Source organism: Lates calcarifer, linkage group LG12, assembly GCF_001640805.2.
Source record: "Lates calcarifer isolate ASB-BC8 linkage group LG12, TLL_Latcal_v3, whole genome shotgun sequence".
Lineage (NCBI taxonomy): Eukaryota > Metazoa > Chordata > Actinopteri > Centropomidae > Lates > Lates calcarifer.
The window spans coordinates 18,506,470-18,529,886 of NC_066844.1; the positions used below are offsets into that span (position 1 = coordinate 18,506,470).

Genomic DNA, 23,417 nt, shown 5'->3' on the forward strand with positions numbered 1-23,417 from the left:
CAGTTCTTCAACATGATTCAGTCCCTATGTCAGTTCATACGAAGAACAATTAATATTTGTTTACAGTCAGACAGCATTTCCTTGTATGTTGTTTCATCAACAATCTAGCTCACACCCCTTTTAATTCCTGCTAATTCCATAAGAATATTGATTAAATGTATTACACAAGAGAAAAACAGAATCATGGGGGAAAAAAAGACCAAATTCATTTCAAATGAATGTATTTAACAGAACAGATACCAAACAGCAGCACTAACACAGTCAAGAGAAGATGACAAACATGTAAAAGCTTAAGACAAAAAGTTATATTGTGGCTGAGAAAAGTGACAAAAACTGAGTGAAGAACATACCATAGTTGTTTTCTTGAGTCATTGTTAAGTAGCACAGAGTAAACTTATTTAGCGACAACAGTAAAAGTCTACAGTGCAAGTGTGAATATACACAAGAACTGATACATTATTTTAATGTGATGAAGCATACATTTGTATTTAACAAACATTATAGTTGTGTTTAGAAAGCTAAAGACACATAGTTTTCTCTCAAAATGTTAAAACAAAGATTACAGAAATGAAATCAATGCACTTTTCAGATAAATGAAAAAAAGCTTAATTTATTCTTTTATTCCTTGAAAAGCATTTACATTAAAATACTGCGGCTTTTGGCAATTGTTTTAGTAAAAGACAGAAGAATTGGCACATTGCAAAAGGAAAGGGTGTGTTCTGTGTCTGTATCAGTGAACTCCAACTGTGCTCTATTTATTATTTATGATAGCCATAATAAATCTGACTCTCTACAGCCATTTACTGTAACTTTGTGGGGAAAGGTTCTAGGAGTTTGGCCACCGAAGGAGTCCTGCTCAAACAAAATAACAAAATAAAAGTCCTTGTTATTACAGCCTTGCTGCCACATAAACACAAACTTAATGCAATAGGAAAAAGCACAAAGACAAAAACCAAAGCAACAAAGAGAACATAATCATATACACTTTCAATAAAATAGTGCCCTTTATTGGCATTCAACAGCATTGGCATCCAAACAACACTATTAAAGATAGACAAACAAACCATGAAACACAAAGGGTCCAGATGCCTTGGCCCTGTGGTGACGTGTGTGTTGATGACCATCCCCTCGTCAGAGATAAGTCATGACCATGCAGACGGACAGTCAGACCGCCCGCCCTAAAGCACGCAGCTCTCATTACAGTCAGTGGTGCTGCCGGCTGACCTCCTCTTCAGTTCCCTGCCCTCTGTCTCGCGGTGGGGGTGTGGATTGTTCCCCTGCAACCGGTGTCCCGCCTCCCGCAGCTGGGCGTCACCAGGCCCCTGACTGCTCTCAGGCTCCACGTGGAGGTAGGCGCGAACCCTGTGGTGCTGCGCCACGGTACCGCTGAAGTCAATGACACGACACTCGTATGTGCCCTCGTCTGACGGCTTGACACTAGAGAGACGGAGCTTGTGGGAGATGTTGCTGCCGGCCACTTTTACCACCTAAAGAGAAAATTAAATGGTGCGCACATACTTAAAGCCTTACGGGAGATATAAAATAAAATGAAACACAAATATATCCTAAATCATTCTCAGCTACACTTTTTTTCAACTTTACTGTGTTTACGAGTGAATGGAAATAAATCATGCAAAAACAGTGGATGTCACAATCACAAAAAAGTCAGTTAGTTTTCTTTGATATTGACTTTGCTTTGTGCAAGTTGACAGCTGATGCCAGATCAAACTCACGCTAATTTTGGTGGCATCTTTGGACGTCTCCTCCAGGGGTACAACCTGCACAGAGATATGGGTGGTGCATTAGCAATGAAAAGCTGCACCTTTCTAAAAAAAGAATCTTATCGCTAGCAGCGTTTCTCAGAAAGCAAAATATTACAGTGGATGAACATGTTTGATGTTTTCACCAGTTTGTTTTTTAACTTACCTCCTTTGGACTGCTGATCTACCATTTTCTCTGGTGGTTGAGCTTTTTATCTATGTTTGTGTGTACATATGTATGCATGCTTATATGTGCATGTTTAAATGACTGTGTATGTGAGCACGTGCTCTACAGCGCCAAGCACGTAAGCCTCTGAGCAGGAGTGTGTCTGTGAATGTGTATGCAGAGGCACAGAGGTATTCTTTCGGGCATAGGTATGAATTATGCATGGAGCAGACAGAGATTTTGAAAATCTATTTCTTTCTCAGTGCCAATTATAGTGTCTAGAGGCACAACAGGGGAGCCTGAGTTCCCCCATGATGGGAGAGTCAACCTGTTCCCCCAGTGCTGGCAAATGCTAATCAGCAATTATCCCTTCGTTTCCGTGCTAGAGGGTTTCTGCCATGGCTAATATTGCATTTCCCTCTGCCTGACATACAGTGAGCTTTAGGTTCAGTCCGAGCTGTTGTGTCCAAATAAACTGAAATGCAGAAAATGAAACTGTGAAACTGAAAACAGACTTTGTAAGTTTACTTAACAGTGTTGTAAAAAAGAGAGGTTTAACCTTGAAGAAAAAAATATGGGTTGCAGAGTAAAACTATCACCAAAAAGCCCTCTCGGTCATCATATATGAGGAAATAGCTCTGTCGTAGATAATGTTAAGATAGGCTGCTTTATAGCACTAACTAGAAGAAGCAGCATCTCGTTGATAAAGAGAAAATAGTTGCATTTTCTTTTCTATTTATGTTTACTGGCAACCACTAAATATATTGTTTGGATTTTTTTTTTTTTTTTTAAACATGGGAGAAGCACAGAGACTGAGTTGCCTATTCACATAGCCAGTTAAAGCCTTTATCAAGACATTGAGACACTGAGCTTGTAGCATTTATTTTACTTTTTTTCTATGGTTTATATTTTGTAAATAAACATTCAGTATGTATGCTCTCAGATGAGCTTAAAGTAAACTTTTAACAACACCATCCATGTTCAAATTATGAGTTTTTATGAATGGATTATGAGATGGATGTCAATTACTTTTACACAATTACGGTACACAAGTTATTTTCAGTTAATTCGCTTTTATACTGCTGCCCCTTGCATTGGCAGAAGTGTGTCGAACAGTACTGTTAGACACATGCAGCTGTTAGCTAACTATTTTAAGTACTTTACATTTATATTATATTATATCATATTACATTTAGCTAACAATATCATTGGCAGGTAATTAATTACTGTTAGCTAACAACTAACTCTGCATTAATCAACAAAAACAACATGAAAAACCTGTTTTCCTTGCAGCTTACGTAATTTGTGACCTGAGCCGACTTCTCTTGCCAATTTCTGTGGTCCTTGATGTACCACCACTGTATCTCCAGAGAGTAGGAGGGAGAACCCGCCCCACGGAAGGAACAAGCCATCTCTACATCCTCACCGCTCTGCGTCGTGATGTCATGTGGCACCTCTGTAAAAAGAGCTGCAAGAGACCAAAAAAAGGAAAGTTGAGGGATGTGATGGGCTTAAGACATCTCCAAAATGACAGAAAACACAAATCCACAAGATTTTTATTTCTCAGAGAGCTCAGAGAGCGAGACAGCATTTCACTGGTGACATTGCAGCATCATACTTCAGCAACAGAAAACTGCATGACATACACATAGTACAAGGTGTTGGTAGCCAAATAAATATTGCAAGAAGCACTGCGTGAACTCATATAGCAATGCCTTGAATGTGATAGGTGTTAATTTATATGAAAAAGTCTCACACCCCAGCTTTAACAAACCAATGCTACTTGTAAAATGTAAATGGTGCTCAGGTTAGTTGGTGACCATTTTTTCTTCGTAATTTCTCCAAACCAAGAGGAACAAGCCCTTTTTCAGACTGAATGATTTCTTTGCTTCTAGGGTGGTGTAAAGAAAACAGAACATAAACTGAACTGAAACGGTGTCAAGAACATTATATAATCCTTCCTTCGATGATACAGCGGCCCAGGATGAACATTGCACGGATATACTAATTTGGAAGTGTCATTGCACTTCAAACCCACGCACCTCAGAACAACCACATACACCGACAACATAATTTTCTCTCAAGTAGCTTTCAGTGAAGGTCAATAATTCATCATAACAGCACCCTTTCCATCGAATTTCATCTGACTCAGCATCTTTGTAATCCTTTAGTCTGTTGTAGACAACAACTGACCAAAAGAGTCCTTTATATGCAAACACGTATTCAGATAATATGCAAACACGTATTAAACCACACTGTTAATCTACTTTTACTAAGCACTACAAAGAGAGATAATCCTGCCTGTGTACACTACACAACTGAAGAAATGAAGAAGAAAAACAAGGATAGAGAAAACATCAACTAATTAACTGTTAATAGATGATACCATAATTAAATTAAAAGGGAATATGCATAAGTGATTTTTTTTTTAGAAACCTTTCTTTTTCCCACCTGCTCTATTGTTGGAGATGTCATTTATGTTGACAACTAAAGTGATCTGTGAGTGATTTCAGACCAAAGTGATTTGAGTGAGTTACATTAAATAAAAATTATATATTTACATACATATACTATATAAGCTAAAATAGATAAAGATACTGAACCCAGTCATCAGTCAAACTAAACAAATTAAACTTTATGATGACTTGGCTCTTTTGTACAATTAACTTAGAATCAATGCAAACACCAAGCTGAGGTTATATACCATAAAATATGATCTCATTATAGTCAGTTTAATGTTCTGCATGGCAATATTCATACAGTACTGACCATCCTAATCATAATGTAGTCAATACACTGTATAGTGAAAGTAGAAAACATGTAAACCATCCAAGGTGCATTGATTAAATGCAAATGGACAGTATCACACCACAGTGAGTCTCATTTTCACATCCACCAAATACACTCTTATGTGTCTCACGGATTGCATTGATTTTATATGAGCACTTAAAAGAAATATTACTGCTCTAAGAATGCTGAACAAATTACTTTTTTCTTTGTGCTGTTTGGAATTTTCATTGTTTGTGACTCACAAATAACTATGAATATAATTTTTGTTTTTTAAGGCACTTTTAACAAGAGCTCAAATGAGCTAAGTTTTCATTTAACAACTCCAATAAACTACTCCAAAAAAGACAACTATGAACCTTTGTTTTGAAACAGATTGGACAACCTGCTGTATGCAAACACTTAGCGGTACATACTTACTAACAAAGCTAATAACGTGCTAATGCATTGTGATTCAAATTCAACACTGTGACAACTGAATCATTCATTTGGAGTCATGCTTCTGGCCACCTGGTGAATGTAAGTCCATTATTTACTCTCTTTTTATCTCTGTTTTGGTCTGTACCAACCCATGAGAGAAATATTTGGTTTGCTAAATGCTCCACTGTGTTACTTACAAATTTATTATGTCAGCTGTTAGGAGCTAGGTAGGTGGGTATGCATTGAGTTTACCAGAGGTTGTTTGGTAAAAAAAAACAGCTGCATGTTGCTGCTTAATGAGAGCAGAGAGGTTGCAGGCTGTAGAACCAAAACAATAAGCTAAAAGATGCTAAAATGCTCTTTACAGAAAAAAAGAACTGCAGTCAGTTGATAATTATCTTTGGGTTTATCACCTTGAATCTGTATTGTTCCAAGTTTTTAAACTTTCTGCTCCAAAAAATAAAATCCCACAAACACATCACTCCCACTGATTCACACTCAGAGTGAGTATAAATGCATTTTACAAAACACTAAAATTTCTTGTCATTATACACAAGTGGAAATATGAAATAAATGAGACTCCTAAGTAAAAACAGTGAAAATTTTCACGCGAGCCCATTGTCGCACCTCAAGTATGATAACAGTCTGTTCTATATATAGGTAACATTCTACCTGTCATCAACAGAGCAATCTCCCTTCAGAGAAAACCCCGCAAAAGACAGATGGACTGAGAATTTTTAGACCAGGTGAGCAAAGAGAGAGGTTAGTCACTGTATCTGTAACTGACATTCGCTCGGCCTTGTGTGAAGCTGGGGATGAACAGGAAGATGGAGGGAAAAAGGCTGAGAACAGAGAAACGGCAGAGAGGGCTTTGGTGTCGTTTGACTGACTGGGCCCTCAGGAGCCGTGCCCTTGCTGCACCGCTGCTCGCGGCCAGGCAGTGGCCTCATTTGTCAGGAGGACGCGTACTGTAGGGATGGAGCCGTACAGGGGCCAAGAAGGGTAGAGGAAGAGGAAAGAGAGGGAAAGAGAAAAAAGAAGGAGGAGGGCAGAGGTGAACTGAGGTGAGTGGTGAGAAGAAAGAGCTGCAAAAGGTAGATGGAAAAGTGAGGAAAAGCAATGGGAAAGGCTGAGATGAGAACCAGACTGATAAGGGTTCAGTCTGTCTATTTAAAACATACCTTTTTTCTGCAGTAAAAACAACCTTTCTGTCTCATTATGCAAAACATATACAGAAACACTCCATCAACAACACATTTTCAGAATGAACATATAGGATAAATATTCATTATCAGTATTTGTCAGTGAGAAACGCATACATCAATTAATGCTAACCCCGTTTTGGTTCTGCTGAAAATAGCACCTGTATTCATAGACTGAAGTGAAAACTAATAAATAAACACATTTACTTTACGTCTCTGACAAGATTTCGAGTCATCCATTAAAAACCACAACCAAAGCATTTAAAGACATGTATATATTTTTAATTCTTCAGCTGAGAGATAAACAAGTTGGCCAGAGTATGAACATCATGTCTCCATATTTAGGATTTAAATACTTGAAATGCTCTCCTAATTATGTAAGGTGTTAAATTATTACATGCTTTTGTCATGGCAACGTGAAGGTCCATTATGTATGAGCAGGCAGCATTTGATGGTTAAAAAAAACTGCACACTCTAACCACTTGAGAATAACTCCTTTTACTTTCCTGTCTAGCTCCCTCTCTATAATGCAAATTCTCCTGAGACTGAAAAATAACAGGCGAGATAAGGACACATCTCAGTCAAACCTCTCCAGTCCTGTTCAATCTCCATATTACAGTATGAATCCATACTAATATTATTTTGACAGATACAAGGCCAGAGAACATACTTTCTTCCCGGTTTTCTCATGATGGGAGGCAGATCTCATGAAGAATAGAGAGCACACAACTCTCAGAGCTGTCAGCTACAAGTGGGTCATGAGAGGTGTGCTATACAACACATGGCCTGAAGCTATGGTATGTAGCAACACAACGCGTGATGCTGTGACTAAAGTGGCTATTAACATGAAACAGCAGGTATTAGTTGAGTTTTTTTTTTTTTCTTTTTCTGAAGCGTTCTACCACATCTTGTGGTCATTATCGACAGATATACAACATATACAACAGCAACATCCATATACTGATGAAGACTGAGAGATACATTAAAAACAATTCAGAAGACAAATATAAAGGCATTTATTTCAGCTGTTATCCTACTATTGCAAGATAAGGCATGCATGACATGGAATTCATGGATTCTTTGGAATCTTTGCACCTTTTATGTGTGATAGCAAAGGTAGAGGGCGAGAAGACTGGTTGCATTATTTCTACATATTACATACAGGAAGGTATTACATATTAAATATACAATCATTTAATTGAAACAAGTTTATTTATCTGCATGACCAAAACAGCAGAGGTATTTTACAAGAATTGCTGGCTTGATTCCTCTGCTGTGATAGATGCCTAAAGAAAATAGATACAGATATGGCCTTCATTTTAAACTGTCAATATATCACTAGATTCTCAGGCAGATATGACAATAGAAAAACAGAAAGACACATCGATAACCAGACTTCGAAGTAGACAAATACATGTTTTTTCTGTTTTTTTTTTTTCTGTGCAGCTCTGTGTAAAGCAAAAGGAGACAAAAACTTTAAGCGCTCCCGCACTGATTCCTGATGATTTTGCTGCACAGTGGGGCACATTTTCTGGGACAATTTCCTGCAGCGCTAACTATTCCTTCAATGCCGATGCAGCGTAGACTGTAATCACAGCTGGCATAATGATTCATTTTCATCTGATGATGCATGGCTTTCCTGATGGCAGGAAAATCAGCATGGCAGGATAACAAAGCAATCCAATCTGCACTGAGCCAGTCCAAGAGATTTAAAAATAGCAACATTTAATATTAAGTTAAAGGATTCAGAAACTGAACAGTAATGTAACCAGACCTACAGTATAACCTTTGAGGAGCTCACAGTAGCAGCTTTTTTTTTTTTTTTTTTTTTGTTACAGAATTTGTAAGACTAAGTCAATACTTCATGACAGAAAAGATAAAATCTATATCTATATGTTCTATATGTTAAGGTACTTCTGAGATGACACTTTCTTTTTAGGTACATGTGAAGGATTCTCCTCCTTATAACTGTATTGGCTTCATGTTAGTTAATAGTCTGTCAGGGTGTTTTAAAAGATGCTATATGAATTATAAAAAACTTTTTCGTTTTTTATTTAGCCATCTTCTGGTTATTCCATTCATCTTCCTCTTCAAATCTTGTTATTCAAGAATGGTACCCCTTGTCTCGGATGCCTGATGAAGAGCCCAGAAGGTGTGACAAAACTTATAATAGTGCCTTGTAATAATGTGTTTTGAACATATGGTGCCAGAGCTGAAGGCTGGGGAAGCAAAGAACTTCACTGTGCATAAAATATATGAGCAAAACAACAGAGGGTGGCATTTCAATCATATGAGTTTTCTCAGTATTTGATGCAAGTGCTGGCACTTTTTTTGTCCTCAAGATACAGTATCAACAGCCAGAGGCAGAGCACAGACAGCAGCATCTGTCACTCTGAAAAGACTGTGTTCCTGCAGACAAAAAAGAGGCTTGTGAGGCATACAGCACAAGACACAAGAACAAGTCAGCATAAAAAAGGATAATGTGGAAAAATATACAATCTCATTTAAAAAAAAGTAACATTGAAATTATTGTCTTATTACGTGATTAGTTGATCAACATACAATGAACAGATTATTCCATTATCAACTGACTGTTAAAAGTTAAACCTTTTCGCTAAACAGCAACTGTCCAATCATAGTTTGGCAACCACACTAGGCAGAGCAGGCCTGTCAAACTATAGACACATTGTGCAGTGCCATATTTTGAATATAAAGAATTTCAATGGAAGCCAAAATTACAGGGACAAAAAGTGCAAAAAAAAATGGATTCAACAGAATTAATTATTAATTAGAACAGCTTATCTATAGTAGTAACCTGACCCAGCGTTATTTCTGAAGCCAATATTTCATACTTCATTTTTCGGAAGGTAAGTTACGCAAAAAGAAAAATCCCCACCCAGAGTGTAGGCCCCTTTTCTTTTGGTTTTGGGGGAAATGACACTACAGAAATCCCCTCCTAACTCATTAAGCTCACTCACAAAGCTACCTTTAGCTTAACTAGCTACTCAGCTACAGCTGATAAAATCTGTTAGTTGTCATTTGTCATAGACATGAGATGCTTCGCTTTTTTATTTTTGGCTATTGCTTTCTACACCATTTGTAATTTCTTTCATCTATTATCTCTTGTTTATGTCAGTCCTTTTCTACAACTTACAACCAAAGTATAGTATGAAGGAGAAGTGGTGAAGAATTAATGAAGCTAGCTGAGTCTCCACAGCCATTTGAAACCACAGAGTGTGAAGTCAAAGTCGAGTCAAGGAGAGAGCTGCACAGGGAGTCCTGAAATACACTCGGGAGTCCAGAGCTACAGCAGGACAGGCTTATAGCTGCAAGGTAATTCCTGCACTTTCCTATTTCCCCTGCCAGCCAATAAGAACCCGGTTCTGCAAACGCAAGATTTTTCTCAATTTTCCACCTCTTTCTTTCTCTTGTTTAAATCCTTTCTTAGCTCTTTCTCTCTCCTGCTGTCTCTCTCGCCGACTCAGTAACATCTCCCACCAATCTCCCCCTCGTCGTTGAAAACACACTGGGTTTTTACTCCTCTCTCTCCCTTTTCTATTGCCCTTTCATTCTTACTTTCTACCTATTAGTCCTTCTGCCTCTTTTTTTCCCATCCAAGCCTTTTCTATAGCCTCACCTCCCTTCCTCCTTTTAATTCAGTTCCCCTCCTTACTCTCTCCTTCTCTCCGTGCCTCTCTCGCTGAGTGGGCAGTCTGTGTCTGTTGGCTCTCTGGTGTCTGGCATAAAGAGATGCTTCCAACACTCTCAGAGTAGCTCACTACATCTCCTGGAGCCTTGCCCACTGGCGCTGGCAGGTGTTCAGCATCCTGGGAGACTTACCCTGCGTGTGTGTGTCTCACTGTGTGTGGTGCCCTATGGCTTGTATTCCGCACACAGCGCTGTATAAGTGTTTATGTGACTGGGTGGATTTGGAAATGCATGTTAAAAGGTGTAATGTATAACATTTTCCTGTCACAAATGAATCATAATGAATGCACAAGGTGTCCCTGTAAGCACTGGAGGCAGGAAAGAACCTCTCCAATTATCATCCTGCAACACTCAACATACATATGGTCTTGCTCTCTGACACATACAACACACACACAGATCAGTGCCTCCCAATCACACAACTAAAGCACAGAGAATTACAACAATTCAAAAAAGATCAAAGCACAGCGTAGAAACTCTTCTCCCCAACAGATGGAGGAGGAGGACGGAAAAATTAAGATACATTTATGGAAGACTCCCCACATTATGCTGGAAGCATTATAAAAAAAATAATACATCTGCAGTTTTGCAAAGACTGCCTCATTTTTGTTTCTTTCACCACACAGATGAAATATAATTGTCATTATGCTCTTTGAACTTTGCTCACAAAATAGCTAAATGTAGACACAGCAGAGCCAGATCAAAAGACATATCATATTTGTGAGATGTCAGATGTTACAGCATGCAATGGGACCATAGCTGCAATACAAATAATCCCCCAGCTCTTAAGTATGCCACCGTAAATTCAAAATTAGCAAAAACTGTCAGTGTTGGTTTACAGCTTTTTTTAGTTTTATTTTGACCAACTGTACGAGTTTCTCTTGAATAAACAGCAACATTTCTGCCTTCCCCCAGAAAATGTGTGGCTCTGCACACAGAAAACTAGCCACATCATTAACCATTACAATGAGCCACATTGAAAAGGTCTGTAAATCACATGTAAAAGTGTTTTAACTGGAAGATACAGTATCTATCTACATTACCTACTTTCCAAGTGTGTACATACAAATAGATAAGGTGAAAAGCAGTAATGTAGTATAATCAATAAAGCTGATATGTTCAAGTGTTCTAGGTTATACACAATGGACATTTTTTTTCACAGCTTTTAAAATGATTAATCAATATAACAACTGTCAGATTAATGTCCCTAGGTAACAATATCATGAAAATTCAGTTCAGTAGCAAAGATAGTCTTGTACCCATCCACCAAACCTCACTAGGTCAATTGTTGGATGCAAAGATCAGTGCAATAAAAACACAGGTAACTGTGTGCTACAAATTAAAGCTCTCCTGTAAAATAAGCTTTATTGGTGACATTTTGACCAAACTGGTAGAGGCGAAGGTTTTAACTGTGCTTTAAACTTGACGAAAAGTGCAATAATTTCTTGAGCTGTGTTACAGTCTACAATAATCCTACAGCCTGTCAGTCTTTGTGCTTGTAAAGGGAGTTACAATATGCTTCCTTCAATGTCTCTCCTCACTAATGGATATGGTTTCTTTATGTGTCTGTCAAAGAGATCCATTTAAGTTTTTTTATTTCTTTATGGAACTTTGACATACTGACAATGAAACTTTCTTCAGGGTTTCTGTCTCAATGTGCATTAGAACTTTTGTTACTTTTTACAACTAGGCAGAGGAACTTTTCATGACCTCACTCATGTTGTAGGCCTTGAGACACCAACAGAGAATAAAGACAATTGTTCAGCTGCTTTATTATTCAGAAAATCATTATAATTTATATGGGGCTGACACTGGATGCAAGGTCATCTGCTTTTAATTTAATTTTAAACCCATTATAATACGTCAATGTGGATGTGCTTTTTAAACATGTAATCTCTCATGTTTTTTTATTGTTATAAAATATGATAAATACTGCATGGGTTTTTAAAATCTAGGTGAAAATCTGATTTCTTACTCTAGTTTTAACTCTGAAAAGCTAAAGAGACTGAGGGAATATCCCAAATTTGTTGGATAAGGTGCTGGAGAGACTTGGGTAATAGCAACTCTAAACTCTACAGAGAACTGGAGGTGAGTACAATTTTCCATTAATAAAGAGAAAATATGAGATGAACTGAATCTCTGTATAAAAATGACATTTCCCTTTGTTCTCGCTTAAACCATGGAAGTAGAACTGTGTCAGTATGACAGAGTACAAGGAAATTGTGTTTCTTAATTTCCATTGAAACTTATTTATATTCACCAAATAATTAAATCAGCTTCCCTCAGCAGCCAACTGAGGAAGATCCATCACAACTCTAAACTAAATATGGTTTCTTCATTTATTCCCTTCCAGGTTGAATCTTCCTCACACTATGCATCTTACTGTAAAAAAAAAATTTTTTTTTAATCTAATGTTTTGATTTTTTATAGTGTTATACAAGGTCTTCTGAGTCTACCTCACCCTTACCAAACCACCACATCATCTTTTGTTTCCTCCTGTGCCCCTGATATCTGCCTGTTCCATATTCATGTAACTGTAAATGTAAAACCCTTGTAAAAATTGAAAATTGGTTTCCATTTTTGTGAAAGAATACCATGACAGGCTGCAAAATAAGAACTTGTTTCATATCAAATTTCAGATTTTAATTGTATCTATTTTCACCTAAAATAAGTTCTATATAAGAAAAATTGAGGAACATTTGTGTGTCATATTTGAATGACATGAAATTGATAATCTGTATCTAGTGAAGCATTACATAACATTAAAACCACTAACAGGTGAAGTGAATAACCCTGATCATCTCATTACAATATTCTGCTGAGAAAACTTGGGATGTTGCTTTGACACATACCATCCACCTAAACATTGTTTCAGACCAAGCACGTCCCCTCAGGGCACTGGCACTCACTGATGGCAACAGCCTCAGCCAGCAGAACAATGCTTCCACCACATTGCAAAAATGGCTCACAAATGGTTTGAGGCATTGACCTGGTCTCCAAACTCCCCACATCCCAATCCAATCGAGCATCTGTGGGATACGCCAGAACAAGCCAGATCCATGGATGCCCCAACACGCAACCCACAGGACCCAAAGGATCCGCTGCAAATGTCCTGGTGCAGACACCGCAGGACACCCCAGTACACGTCCATGCTTGACGGGTTGGAGCTGCATGTCACAATAAGGAAACTGTATGGAAAATCACAAATAACTGACGTTAAGCGTAATGTGCTGTGTTACACTGTTAAGTGTGCCTTACATCAGAAATTCATGTGTAAAACCAAAACTTTTAAAATAATTCCACTAACAGTTGATAGACAATAAGAATGACTTATTGCTCTATCTGCTAGTTCCTTACTTACTAAGGATCCCTAACAATATCATGTGAAGGATGTCACAAATGCAAAGATGTTATCACCGTTTTAACAGATACACACCTAGCAAACGTCCCAAATTATTAGCACCACCAATTCACGCTGCGCCCACACAAATGCCTTGTCTTCCTGCCTTTCCTGTCTTTCCTCCTCTTTCTCCTCCTTCTCCTTCTCCTACCGGCTTTATCGATCTCGCTGTTGTCAAATTGCCTTTCAGCTTGCTATGCACCCTCTTCAACCCGGCTGTGAAACACGACTTGTTGACAAACACGCTGTCTCCCGTTGAGTGCTCTGCCGTCGTCGGGCCTGACAGGCCTGCTCAGCAGACATCCAACTGTTTCCTGACTTTAATCACAGCAGCGTCACCAGAAATCAATTCCATAACCTTGGCAGAATGCTAAATCAACATAAAAGCTGACTCCACTGATAAATTTTCATGGCCCCAAACTGGCAGAGAAAAGAGTGAAAACATGTACTTCTGAAGTGGATATTGACTTCCAGGGAGATCTCAAGCACACTGGTTTGTCTCATTTATTATGCTATATAGCTGGCTCAGAATGAGTTTGCTTGGCTTAGCCTTTTCTAAGTATAGATTCTCATAAAGGCAGTACTGTCAGAATCGTCCTCCAGTAGAGGCAGGGGACCCATGTTTGAAGATGAAAGTACAGTACATGCATTTTTAAAACAGTGTTCCTTGGTATTTTTCACTATATTGCTCAGAGAGCAATGATAGAAGCGAGGCCACAAGAAAACAGAGGTGGCTGCTTGCTATCCACCAAAGACTCATTAAAAATGAAAAGGGAAGAGAATAATGAAAGAAAACAATGCGATGGAGAACATAAATATATAAACAAAAGAATGTACACTGCTCAAACCCAAAAGAGACCACTCTCAAGTATTTTCTCGCATCTGGTCAAAGTGAGAGGCATAAATCCAGCCTGAGCGCCAGTGTGAGGTCAATCCATCGATCGTCTCCCTCTCTCGCTCTCACTCTCTCGCTCTCCCTCCCTGCTATGGAGGGAGCTTGAGCTGTTTGAGGATGACTAAATTACAGAGGGCTTATTAGCATGGACGAGAAGCAAGTGTGACATCCATATCTTTGCTGGTCCATGTGTGTGCGCCTGTGCATAAGCAAGAAAGAGACAGTCGGAGTGGTTTGCAGGGTAAGCTTGTCACCAACCGTGCAAGCTTCTGTTTTTCTTTGTCAAACCATGAAAGGATGAGGCTTGTATTTGTCTGTATTTTTCTTATAGTCAACATATCACGTGAGCCCAAAACCAACAGTGACTCAGTCCATTTCTCAACGCTTTCCTATAGTCAAATTGTTCCAACAGACGACAGACCTCAAGTAGTTCCACTCTTAAAAAAGGCTAAATAAATGCCAAAAGCAGCTGGGCACTGTAGTTTTTTTAAAAAAGGTCACTCAAACAAGAGTAAATAGTGCATTTATTAGGGACTACTTAAAGCCGTGGATTTATACACATTGTCCCACATACAGTGCTGTGGCACCACCACAACAGTGTATATGGGAGTGACTTTTATCATGGTAATGACAAAAAAATGTCAATCAGAGCAACACTGTGGCTCAATCATGTGTTTTTAATAGTTTTTGTGACAACGATGGTGGTATATGGCACAGAAGAATGAGCTACATCAGATTTTGGTTATTATGGTTGTCACTTTTTTATCTGAAATTTGAACACTGGAAAATTACATATCTGTTGAAAATACTCTTTGTACTCCAGCGGGAGGAGTTTCTAAAATGCACTGTCCATCTGTTGACTTCAAATGCAACTTCCTTTCCTGTAACGTTAGCTGGCCACTCAAGCACGACAGCCGAGGTGCTGCAAATGATCGGGACACGGTCTGAGTTGATTTTCCATAGCAAAATGCACCCCTCTGCTGAAGCAAAGGGAAAAACTAGCATGACAGGAAAAAGCAAGGGCACAGTTGTAAATATAAATGACAGGGATAGTGAAGCTAGACAGCCAATAGTAGCATTCCACATGTTGAAAATGATACAGCATTTTACATAACATCTTTTTGTCTAGTGACTTTTCTCACATTGTAAAGGAAAATACAAATACAGAAAGAATATGCTTGTATTACAAAGCATGAAACACAGACTTTGTGAATGTTGCCACATAACTTATAGCCATGTAAAGTTACGTGTTGCGAGACTAAGACAGAGAGAGGCATTCAAAATGATGCTCTGGTAGCTGGAAGAAATGTGGAAATCCTTCTCTAAGTTAAGTGCAAACATTTTTCATCTGAAAAGGTGCCACCTTACAGGGACAGCTGGTAAAATCGGGTTCATTAACTCAATACCTCTATTTGAGACACATCCGTAGGGCACCGAGGAGAAGAAATGATTCATTCAGAAGGAAAAAAAAAATCAGACACGGTAAATACCAAGACATAAAAATCCAACTTAACATCATAACTTCCACCAAGGTGAATAAATAGCCCGTGAACAGACATCCCTGTGGGAAAAGGTATTTCACTAATTTGATGAATGGCTTTAATAATCAGGGAAGCCCCAAGGGATCAGTGGATGAAACAAGAAGACGCTCCAGTAATAAAAGGACCTGCTGCAGATATTTATCTTGATCTTAAAAAGCTAACCCTGCATGCAGATAACCAACTAGGAGGAGGAAGTTATGTTTGGTTAGTGAATACAGGAAAACCCTTTAACAGTTACAGCACTTTGTCCCGGTCTACAAACATGTTTGCTCAATTTTCACTCACAAAGATTGTATTATTCAGCAGCCAGATAAAGTCAGTTTTATTGTTATTGTTTCCTCATTAATACCAGGATGTTTATAGTGTTACACCTCTTTCAGTCACAGATTGGTCAAATGCTATGCCTGCAGTTGTGAATATTGCTATCACCTTGGCTTACCGTGTCTCTGGAATTCTGCACAGCACAGTTACTGTACAAGTGACAGCCTATAACCAAATGTGGGGAAAAAACACAATGATAAGAATTTTCTAGAAAGTCAATAATGATGTATTTACTTCAGAATCGGCAGCAGGGCAAACAAACAAGTCTCCTTAGGGAAATAATCACTTGCTGGGAGACCTTCAACCTCCATTCAAGGTGGAAGGTAAAATAATGAAATAAGAATGGAGCCGGTAATCAAGCAAGCAGCTGTCTGCCTGTTGCCGCCGATACTCTGGGCCTGCGGAGTGAATTTTTCATAGCCCCTGGGACCCAAGACTCAGAGGCTATTTCTGCGTTTCCTCCCAGTGTGGGGCAACACAAAGTAGCACGTGTTGTTGACAACACAAGCCTGAGCTCGGAGGCATTTTCGAGAATGCACACTGTACTCCATCTGGGCTCCCCTGGTATGGAAGACAACATTATGTTCTGTTCTAATATGTTGCCCTTGAGAACCTTTAAGTGATGTGTGTTTTCATGAGATGGGACAGTTGATAGGAAGAGCTCTCTGCTTGGCATGACATGTCCAACCTGCAGCAATCCAGACAACTAAACTTGAGGCTGAATTAAAGTTGAAGCAGTGTTGTCAGTTGAAAAATGATTGTAAAGCAATGAAATGTAATCTTAATATATTCAAATTCAAATGAGGCTAAATGAGCTTAATGAGCTTAACCAGGACCTCATCATAGATGTACCGTACAGTATATTCTCAAAAACATCTGAGTCATTTACGATCAGTGCACCTAAAGTGTTAAAGCTCTCTCTAGTCATAGTGTGGACTACATGCAAAGAGATAAGGCTCCACACAAACACACATTTCTCAGGCTCACTGAGTTTGGGAACGCTGTCTTCCGTTGCCTTTCCCAGTTCCTGTGATTTCATTTTTCTGAGATCTTTCTTCAGTGGCAAAAAACATGCAATCTTATCCTTTCTGGTGGGTTAGAGCAAATTTAAAGAGCTGATTCTGCTGTTATTAGAGCCGAAATAAAAATTAATCTGCACCACAATCAATCAACTAATCTTTCAACTTTTAAACAAAAAAAAAAGCCTAAAATCCACCAACTTCCACCTCTTTTCTAACAGCTTATTGAAAATTTTTTTTTTTTTTAATTGCTAAAGAAAACAATCAATTGCTGCGACCCATGTTGTTATGCTGCCCTTTGGTCATAGCAAAGAAACAAGCATTTGGCTCTTTTGGATGAGTGTTTTGTCTGTACTCGTAATTGGATAAACCTTAAGCAAAAGTTCATGTATAATGAAAGAGCTAATCGACAGTGAGTGACTCTGAATATTCAGTTTAATCAGGATGTTCAAAAAATTTCTGTCTTTAGAAAATGTGATTTTATTATTAATTTCACTGAAAGAGCAGTGGAACAAGCAAACATTTCTTCATGAATGGGTCATGACGAACACACCAGAGACGCTGTCTCTTCAAGTCACGACATGTTAAAATTAACTCCTGTCTCCAGCATCCTCTTGAGGTGAACATTGTTTCAACCACCCTTTCACTTCTCTGCTCTCTCCCACCGAGCCTCCGCCAGCACCCTCTGCTGTGACAGCATGACTGTACAATCTGTTGCCCCCCCCTCCCTCGCACAGTCAGAGCTCCATTAAATTGAAAGCCAATGCAAACTGCCTGGGCTGGCCGTCCTCATTAAGAGGACACCAAGCAGAGGACTGGCAGAGGATCCCAGACACTTTGGAGGCCTAATGAATTGGTACACGCCCCCACACTGTGAAAGTGTTACGCTCGCGATGGATAACAGGATGAACGCTGCCAGAGAGCACTAATATTGCAATGGCTCGCACTGGAAATGAAAGGCTCAGAATTTATGATGAAACCATGTGTGGCTGCATCATCGCTTTGTATTATATGACATCCACAAGGACAGAAAGTCACACAAGACCACACATTCACCAACAACAGTAATTGTCAGGTCTCTCTTCTTCACTGCCAAGTCTCGATCCACAGGAGCGGACATCAGGTAAGAGTCGTACCCTGACATATGGGTCATGCAATGCGGCGAAGGTGCCGATTCATCTAATGTGGTTGTTTGCTTTTACACAGAAGATATAATTTTGCATCACAAGAGATTCGAACAGCAATTCAGCTCCAGTGGAAACTGGGGTGCAGAGGCTGACCAGGCCCCAAACCGGATGCACTTGTCTGAAACAAATGAGCCAGGGCTGAATCTAACAAGCACTCTTCAGAACAGTGCATTCAGCCTCTCTGCTCTACATGACGGCTCAGCTCCCCTCTGTTTGGGCAATTTATCAGAGCCAGATTAAAAAAAAAAAAAAGAAAGAAAAAGAAAATCTCCTGAGGATTACTTAACCACAAAAGATACCACAACTCTCCTTTTCTGGTGCAGGAGCTGCTGTTGTTCAAAAGTGAAAATAGAAGGCTCCGCACCCTGAGGCTTTTCTTCCTTATAGCCAGTCTTAGACACAGAGTGGGAAAGCGAACACAACGATTGTAGCCAATTGTAATTAACTCCCTTTGGGACATATGCTACTAATTGATTATCTAACCTGTCCAAGACAGTCAATCCATTTGGAACCACTGCACTCATTTATAGCGATCGAGCTAAAGCTAACTTGCTAAACAGAGAGGGCTCAAGGGATAGCCAGTGAACCATTGTGATGAAGTGGTTATCACACAGTTTAATTAGATAACAGCAAATCCATGCTTGGTGCAGCTGCAGGAAGGTAAAACCGCTAGTGGGTAAAAATGTAAATTATGTTGGAAAAAACACTGACACTAATATTAATAACAGCTTTTTTTTCTGAAAAATGAGGGATTTGGCACTGTTGGAAAGTTAGCAGCTGTAACATACCACACAAGAACAGATTTGAGGATGAGGACAACTCACAGCATAACGTTTACTAATAGTACTAGTACTAATGGCATTTATACTAAATAACTGGGTGGAGCAAAGTCTTTATTACATTTAATATATTTAAATGTGAAGTAAGCTTCTGTTGTGAAACTGAATCTGAATCCTCCTATTTTTACCACTGTACACTAGGAATATGCAGCTCTATCACTGACACATTGCCAACAATCTAATACATTAAAGACACATATTAAACAAAGCAGCATATATGGGATACGATTCACCCCTATTGTGATGCAGTGCGATTCAATATGATTTGATTCAACACAATGCAATTCAATGTGATATGATGGAAAATAATATGATGCTATGTAATTTAATACGGACAAATCATAAATTAACTACAAAGGTACCACACACACTGAGGGCCAAAAGCCTGAGACCACTTTCCCATTTGTTGCTCCAGTGCAGCAACTCTGTACACATCTCATTTATGCTGTTTTCCAGCAGGGTTAGCCAGTAGGGTTAGCCAGCGGGTTTCTCTGCTCTCGCACCATGTCACCACATTAGGTGAATACTTCAGTTTGTCATGCCGCCTATGTACTTTACAGCAGCATGCCATATTTTGCAAATTGCGTGCGTCTTTAAAATCAAAAGTGTTGCCAAACATTTGATTTGTAGCAAGTAGGCAGAATGTGTCGCTCTTCATCCTCCATGTTAATCTCTCACTTGCCCAGACACACCTCCAGCTCATGCAACACATTGCTCAGAGACCTGATGAGGACTGGCCAGTGGGTATGAGAGAGACCACTTGAGAAACAATTTAGAGCGGAGGAATCAATCTAAATATAAAATGATTGGTCCCATTTCTAAATATTAGGTCCTCTACTAATAACTGTATATAAATTGGATTTTACAAATGCAAAGATGTTAGAAATGACACACCCAAAGTTAAGGTAATCCAAAACTGCATCCGATGTACACTTATTTCGTTTCATCATTAACTTTTATGCCAATCATTTTACCATCCCCTCTGTACACCTGCTCATTTTTGTCAAGATAGCCCTGCTCAGTGTTGCTGCCCCTCATGCTGTCCACCTCTCCTTTAATTAACAGTTTTACTGCAGGTTTCATAGACTAGTTTTATGGTCAGGGATCCTCTTTCAGTGGAGGTTCATCAGTGGTGAATGACACTAACCGCTTTATGTAATAAAAAGCAATCTGTCATGATGGCTCAGCCACTAATATACCTGTCTAGTCATAGCAAACAAATCAGAGTCACTCAAAGGCAACAGCATAAATAGTATGTGGCCAAGTACCAACCCCAGAGTTTTGTTTCAACATCCAACTGTGAATATGAATTATGATAAAGGTGCTACAGTGCAGTAACAGGGCTTCACCCACCTCCATAAAAAGCACATAGTGCAGCCCAGAGCCCCTCTTTCCTTTGGGTGCCTACAGGAACTGTAATTTGTCTCAAGAACACTGAAGGCACATGCCCTTGTGCTTTTTTGGTTTTGTTTTCATGGTTCACCTTGGCTTGTATTACCTTACAAGTTGCTATTTCATGTTCATCAGACTAAACCCCCAGCCAAACCTGGGTCTGCAGCCTTCTTAAACACACATTAATCTGGTTACACTGTGAAAATTTTAACAGCTAACAAACTGAACTGTTGGTCTCCATGTGTGGGCTTACAGTTCATGTCAACCCTCACATAACTATCTTGAAATAGTATATTTATTTGTTATTCATATACTGTCCTTAATGATGTACAGCTCCATATACAACTTCATGAAATGCGGTTTGAATTGTAGGTTGTATTTCTATTCCCACAGCCTGGTGGTCTTAGGCACATACCATGTAATCACAATGTTCCCGGTTTGATTTGATCAGGGACTTGTGTTGCATGTCACCCCTCACCACCACCACCACCCCCGCTCTACCCTCAGGTTTTCCTTTCAGTCAGTCTCTACTGTTAACTATTGAATTAAGACAAAAGAGTATTTATCATTTTTGTCATTTTGGTTATTAGGATTCTGGGAGGAGAAGGCCTGGTGGTTTAAATCTTAAAGCTGAGAGTTAAAACTGTCAAATACATGAATGGAACTGGCTTTGAGGACTAGTTTGCAGTATGCAAAGCAAGGCCTTGGAGAAACAGTTAAGTCAGTTTTCTGTTAAGTGAAGTCAGATGAAAAATCACTTTAAAATTTTCCAGGACAAGTTCCAAATCAGGATAGCTAGCTTACTTTAATATCAAAACATTTTCAACACCAACAGGTAAATCAACAGCAATTTTAAATTTCCATCCTGATCCCACTATAACAGCTGTGACCCCCATAGAAGAAATCACAACATGTGTGTTGTACTGCATTGTTTAGCTTATAGTGATGTTGTTATGGGTTATTCTAGTCCTCCTGTATCTCTTATGAAATTGTATTAATGTTTCCATGGAAGTCTGTTCATTTTGCACTGGCATTTAAGTCACAGACGGCTTATATCAACAATATTATGGTTATCGTTAGAGCAGACATTTTTAATAAAGGATTTCATACAGAAACAATTACACAGACATTTTGCTCTGCAGCTACTGTTTCACAGTAGAGACACTAAAATTGCTTCTTATACACTGGCTTAAAAAGCCCTTTACGCTGTAAATGATTCTGATTCAAACAAAACAGATTTGAAACACACCCCTAATCAATCTGAATATGGGGTATGAATGTGCTGTGTGTAGTGTGCCCTTAATAAATTATTTAAAGTGATCTGTCAGTATCACGGAGATCAAAATGCTTCACCAACTTGCACCATACTCAACCACTTTCATATGGAAACATTCAAACAGGATAAAAGTGCATATTCACGAGGTTAATCACAGACAATAATATGACTGCAACAAGCAATATATATGTCTATCTTCATAACAAAACCAATTAAGTAAAAAAGAAAAAAAATCACCACCTAATCAAGAGCAATCAACGTTCATTGGACCCCACCCAGCCTCTCCTCTCAAGAGTGAAAATCACAAGATTATAAGCTTCCTTTCCAGTTCAAGCTGCCACCAACAAACACAGGCGCAAAACAACTTACCATTTCCAGAGATATGATTGTCCACCTCGCCGTGTCCGACGATGAGAGCTGCGTTAAGTTGAATGTAAAGTCCCGCGTACTGTAAAATCCCAATTAACACTCCGAAGGCTCCCATTGCTTCAGCCGGTGTTTCTAGTAGTTGTATGAAATTGTCACATTAGGTGGAGAGCATCGATAAAATATCCCCACCGGCGCTGGGCAACCTTCACAGACATAAAGCTGGAGCTGGAGAGGGAGAGACGCTGCTGCTCCGCTTTGCTCGGCTCTGCAGGAGGAGATGATGCGGCCAGCGGAGGCGGAGGAAGAAGCAGCGTGGAGACAGGTGCAGCGGCTCACGCCGAGAGTCAATTAGGCGGAGGGATCTCACGGAGGCGTTGGTGTCGATTTAACTTTATTATCTGCCCCCGCTTTAATGTATCCAGTGGGTGATGATGATGATAATATTTCATCCACTGATGACTGGGTTCGATGATGATGGCTACAGGTAAATGTACACATTGTTTTACGTGATCTTAGCCACTGGATTTAACATGTTATATCATTTTACGCATTTCACAATATGCTGCAATATAAAGTTGCAGTTCAAGAAACAGGCCTAGTTGCATTATGGGAAATGCCCCTGTTCAATCTCCTGCTCAGAGTTAGATGAGAGAATTGATGACACCATGATAAATATGAAGCTGGATGCAACAGCTGGTTAGCTTACCTACTGGAAACAGCCAGCCAGATTATACCCAAGAGTAACTAATAAACATACCTCATGTGCTACAGTACAAAAAATGAGGTGTTAAAAAAAAAGATTTAAAAACAGCATCATTTTATGTGGGGTTATGTCCTGGACTATTTCTTGGCAGGGAGCAGCAACCAGAGGAGACTCCAAGAAGTTACTGGTTCTGGCCAAGAGATAGTTCTGTACAATAAAACAGCAAATCATAATTTTTATCTTTGGTTTTTGTATCCATTAGAATTTATGAGACGTGTTGGTTAGTGAGGCTTTGTAATCATTGGCAGATTTTGTTAGGACAGAGTCAGCCCAGCCATTTCCCTGTGTTTCCAGTCTTTCCGGGCTTTGCTAAGCTAACAAGCTGCTGGCTCCAACTACATATAGATACAAGAGTGGCATCAATCTTCTCAT

The 23,417-nt window shown here is 39.2% G+C and overlaps 1 protein-coding gene across 1 annotated transcript; it reads right to left on the reverse strand.

The window, feature by feature from the left end:
• Positions 1–204: 204 nt before the first annotated feature.
• vstm2l (V-set and transmembrane domain containing 2 like) lies at positions 205–22,678 on the reverse strand. The gene is made up of 4 exons (XM_018677651.2): positions 22,283–22,678; positions 3,225–3,394; positions 1,734–1,778; positions 205–1,487 (listed from the first exon to the last, which is right to left on the reverse strand). Exons 1-4 carry the CDS (start codon positions 22,395–22,397, stop codon positions 1,179–1,181), a joined length of 639 nt encoding a protein of 212 aa, XP_018533167.1. The 5' UTR covers positions 22,398–22,678; the 3' UTR covers positions 205–1,178.
• Positions 22,679–23,417: the final 739 nt, after the last annotated feature.

Coding starts and splice junctions, on each gene's coding strand:
- vstm2l (XM_018677651.2), bottom strand. CDS start 22,397: ATGGGAGCCTTCGGAGTGTTAATTGGGATTTTACAGTACGCGGGACTT. Junction 1,779..3,224: donor CGGCTCAGGTCACAAATTAC/GTAAGCTGCAAG, acceptor ATCTCTGTGCAG/GTTGTACCCCTGGAGGAGAC. Junction 1,488..1,733: donor AAGATGCCACCAAAATTAGC/GTGAGTTTGATC, acceptor TTTTCTCTTTAG/GTGGTAAAAGTGGCCGGCAG.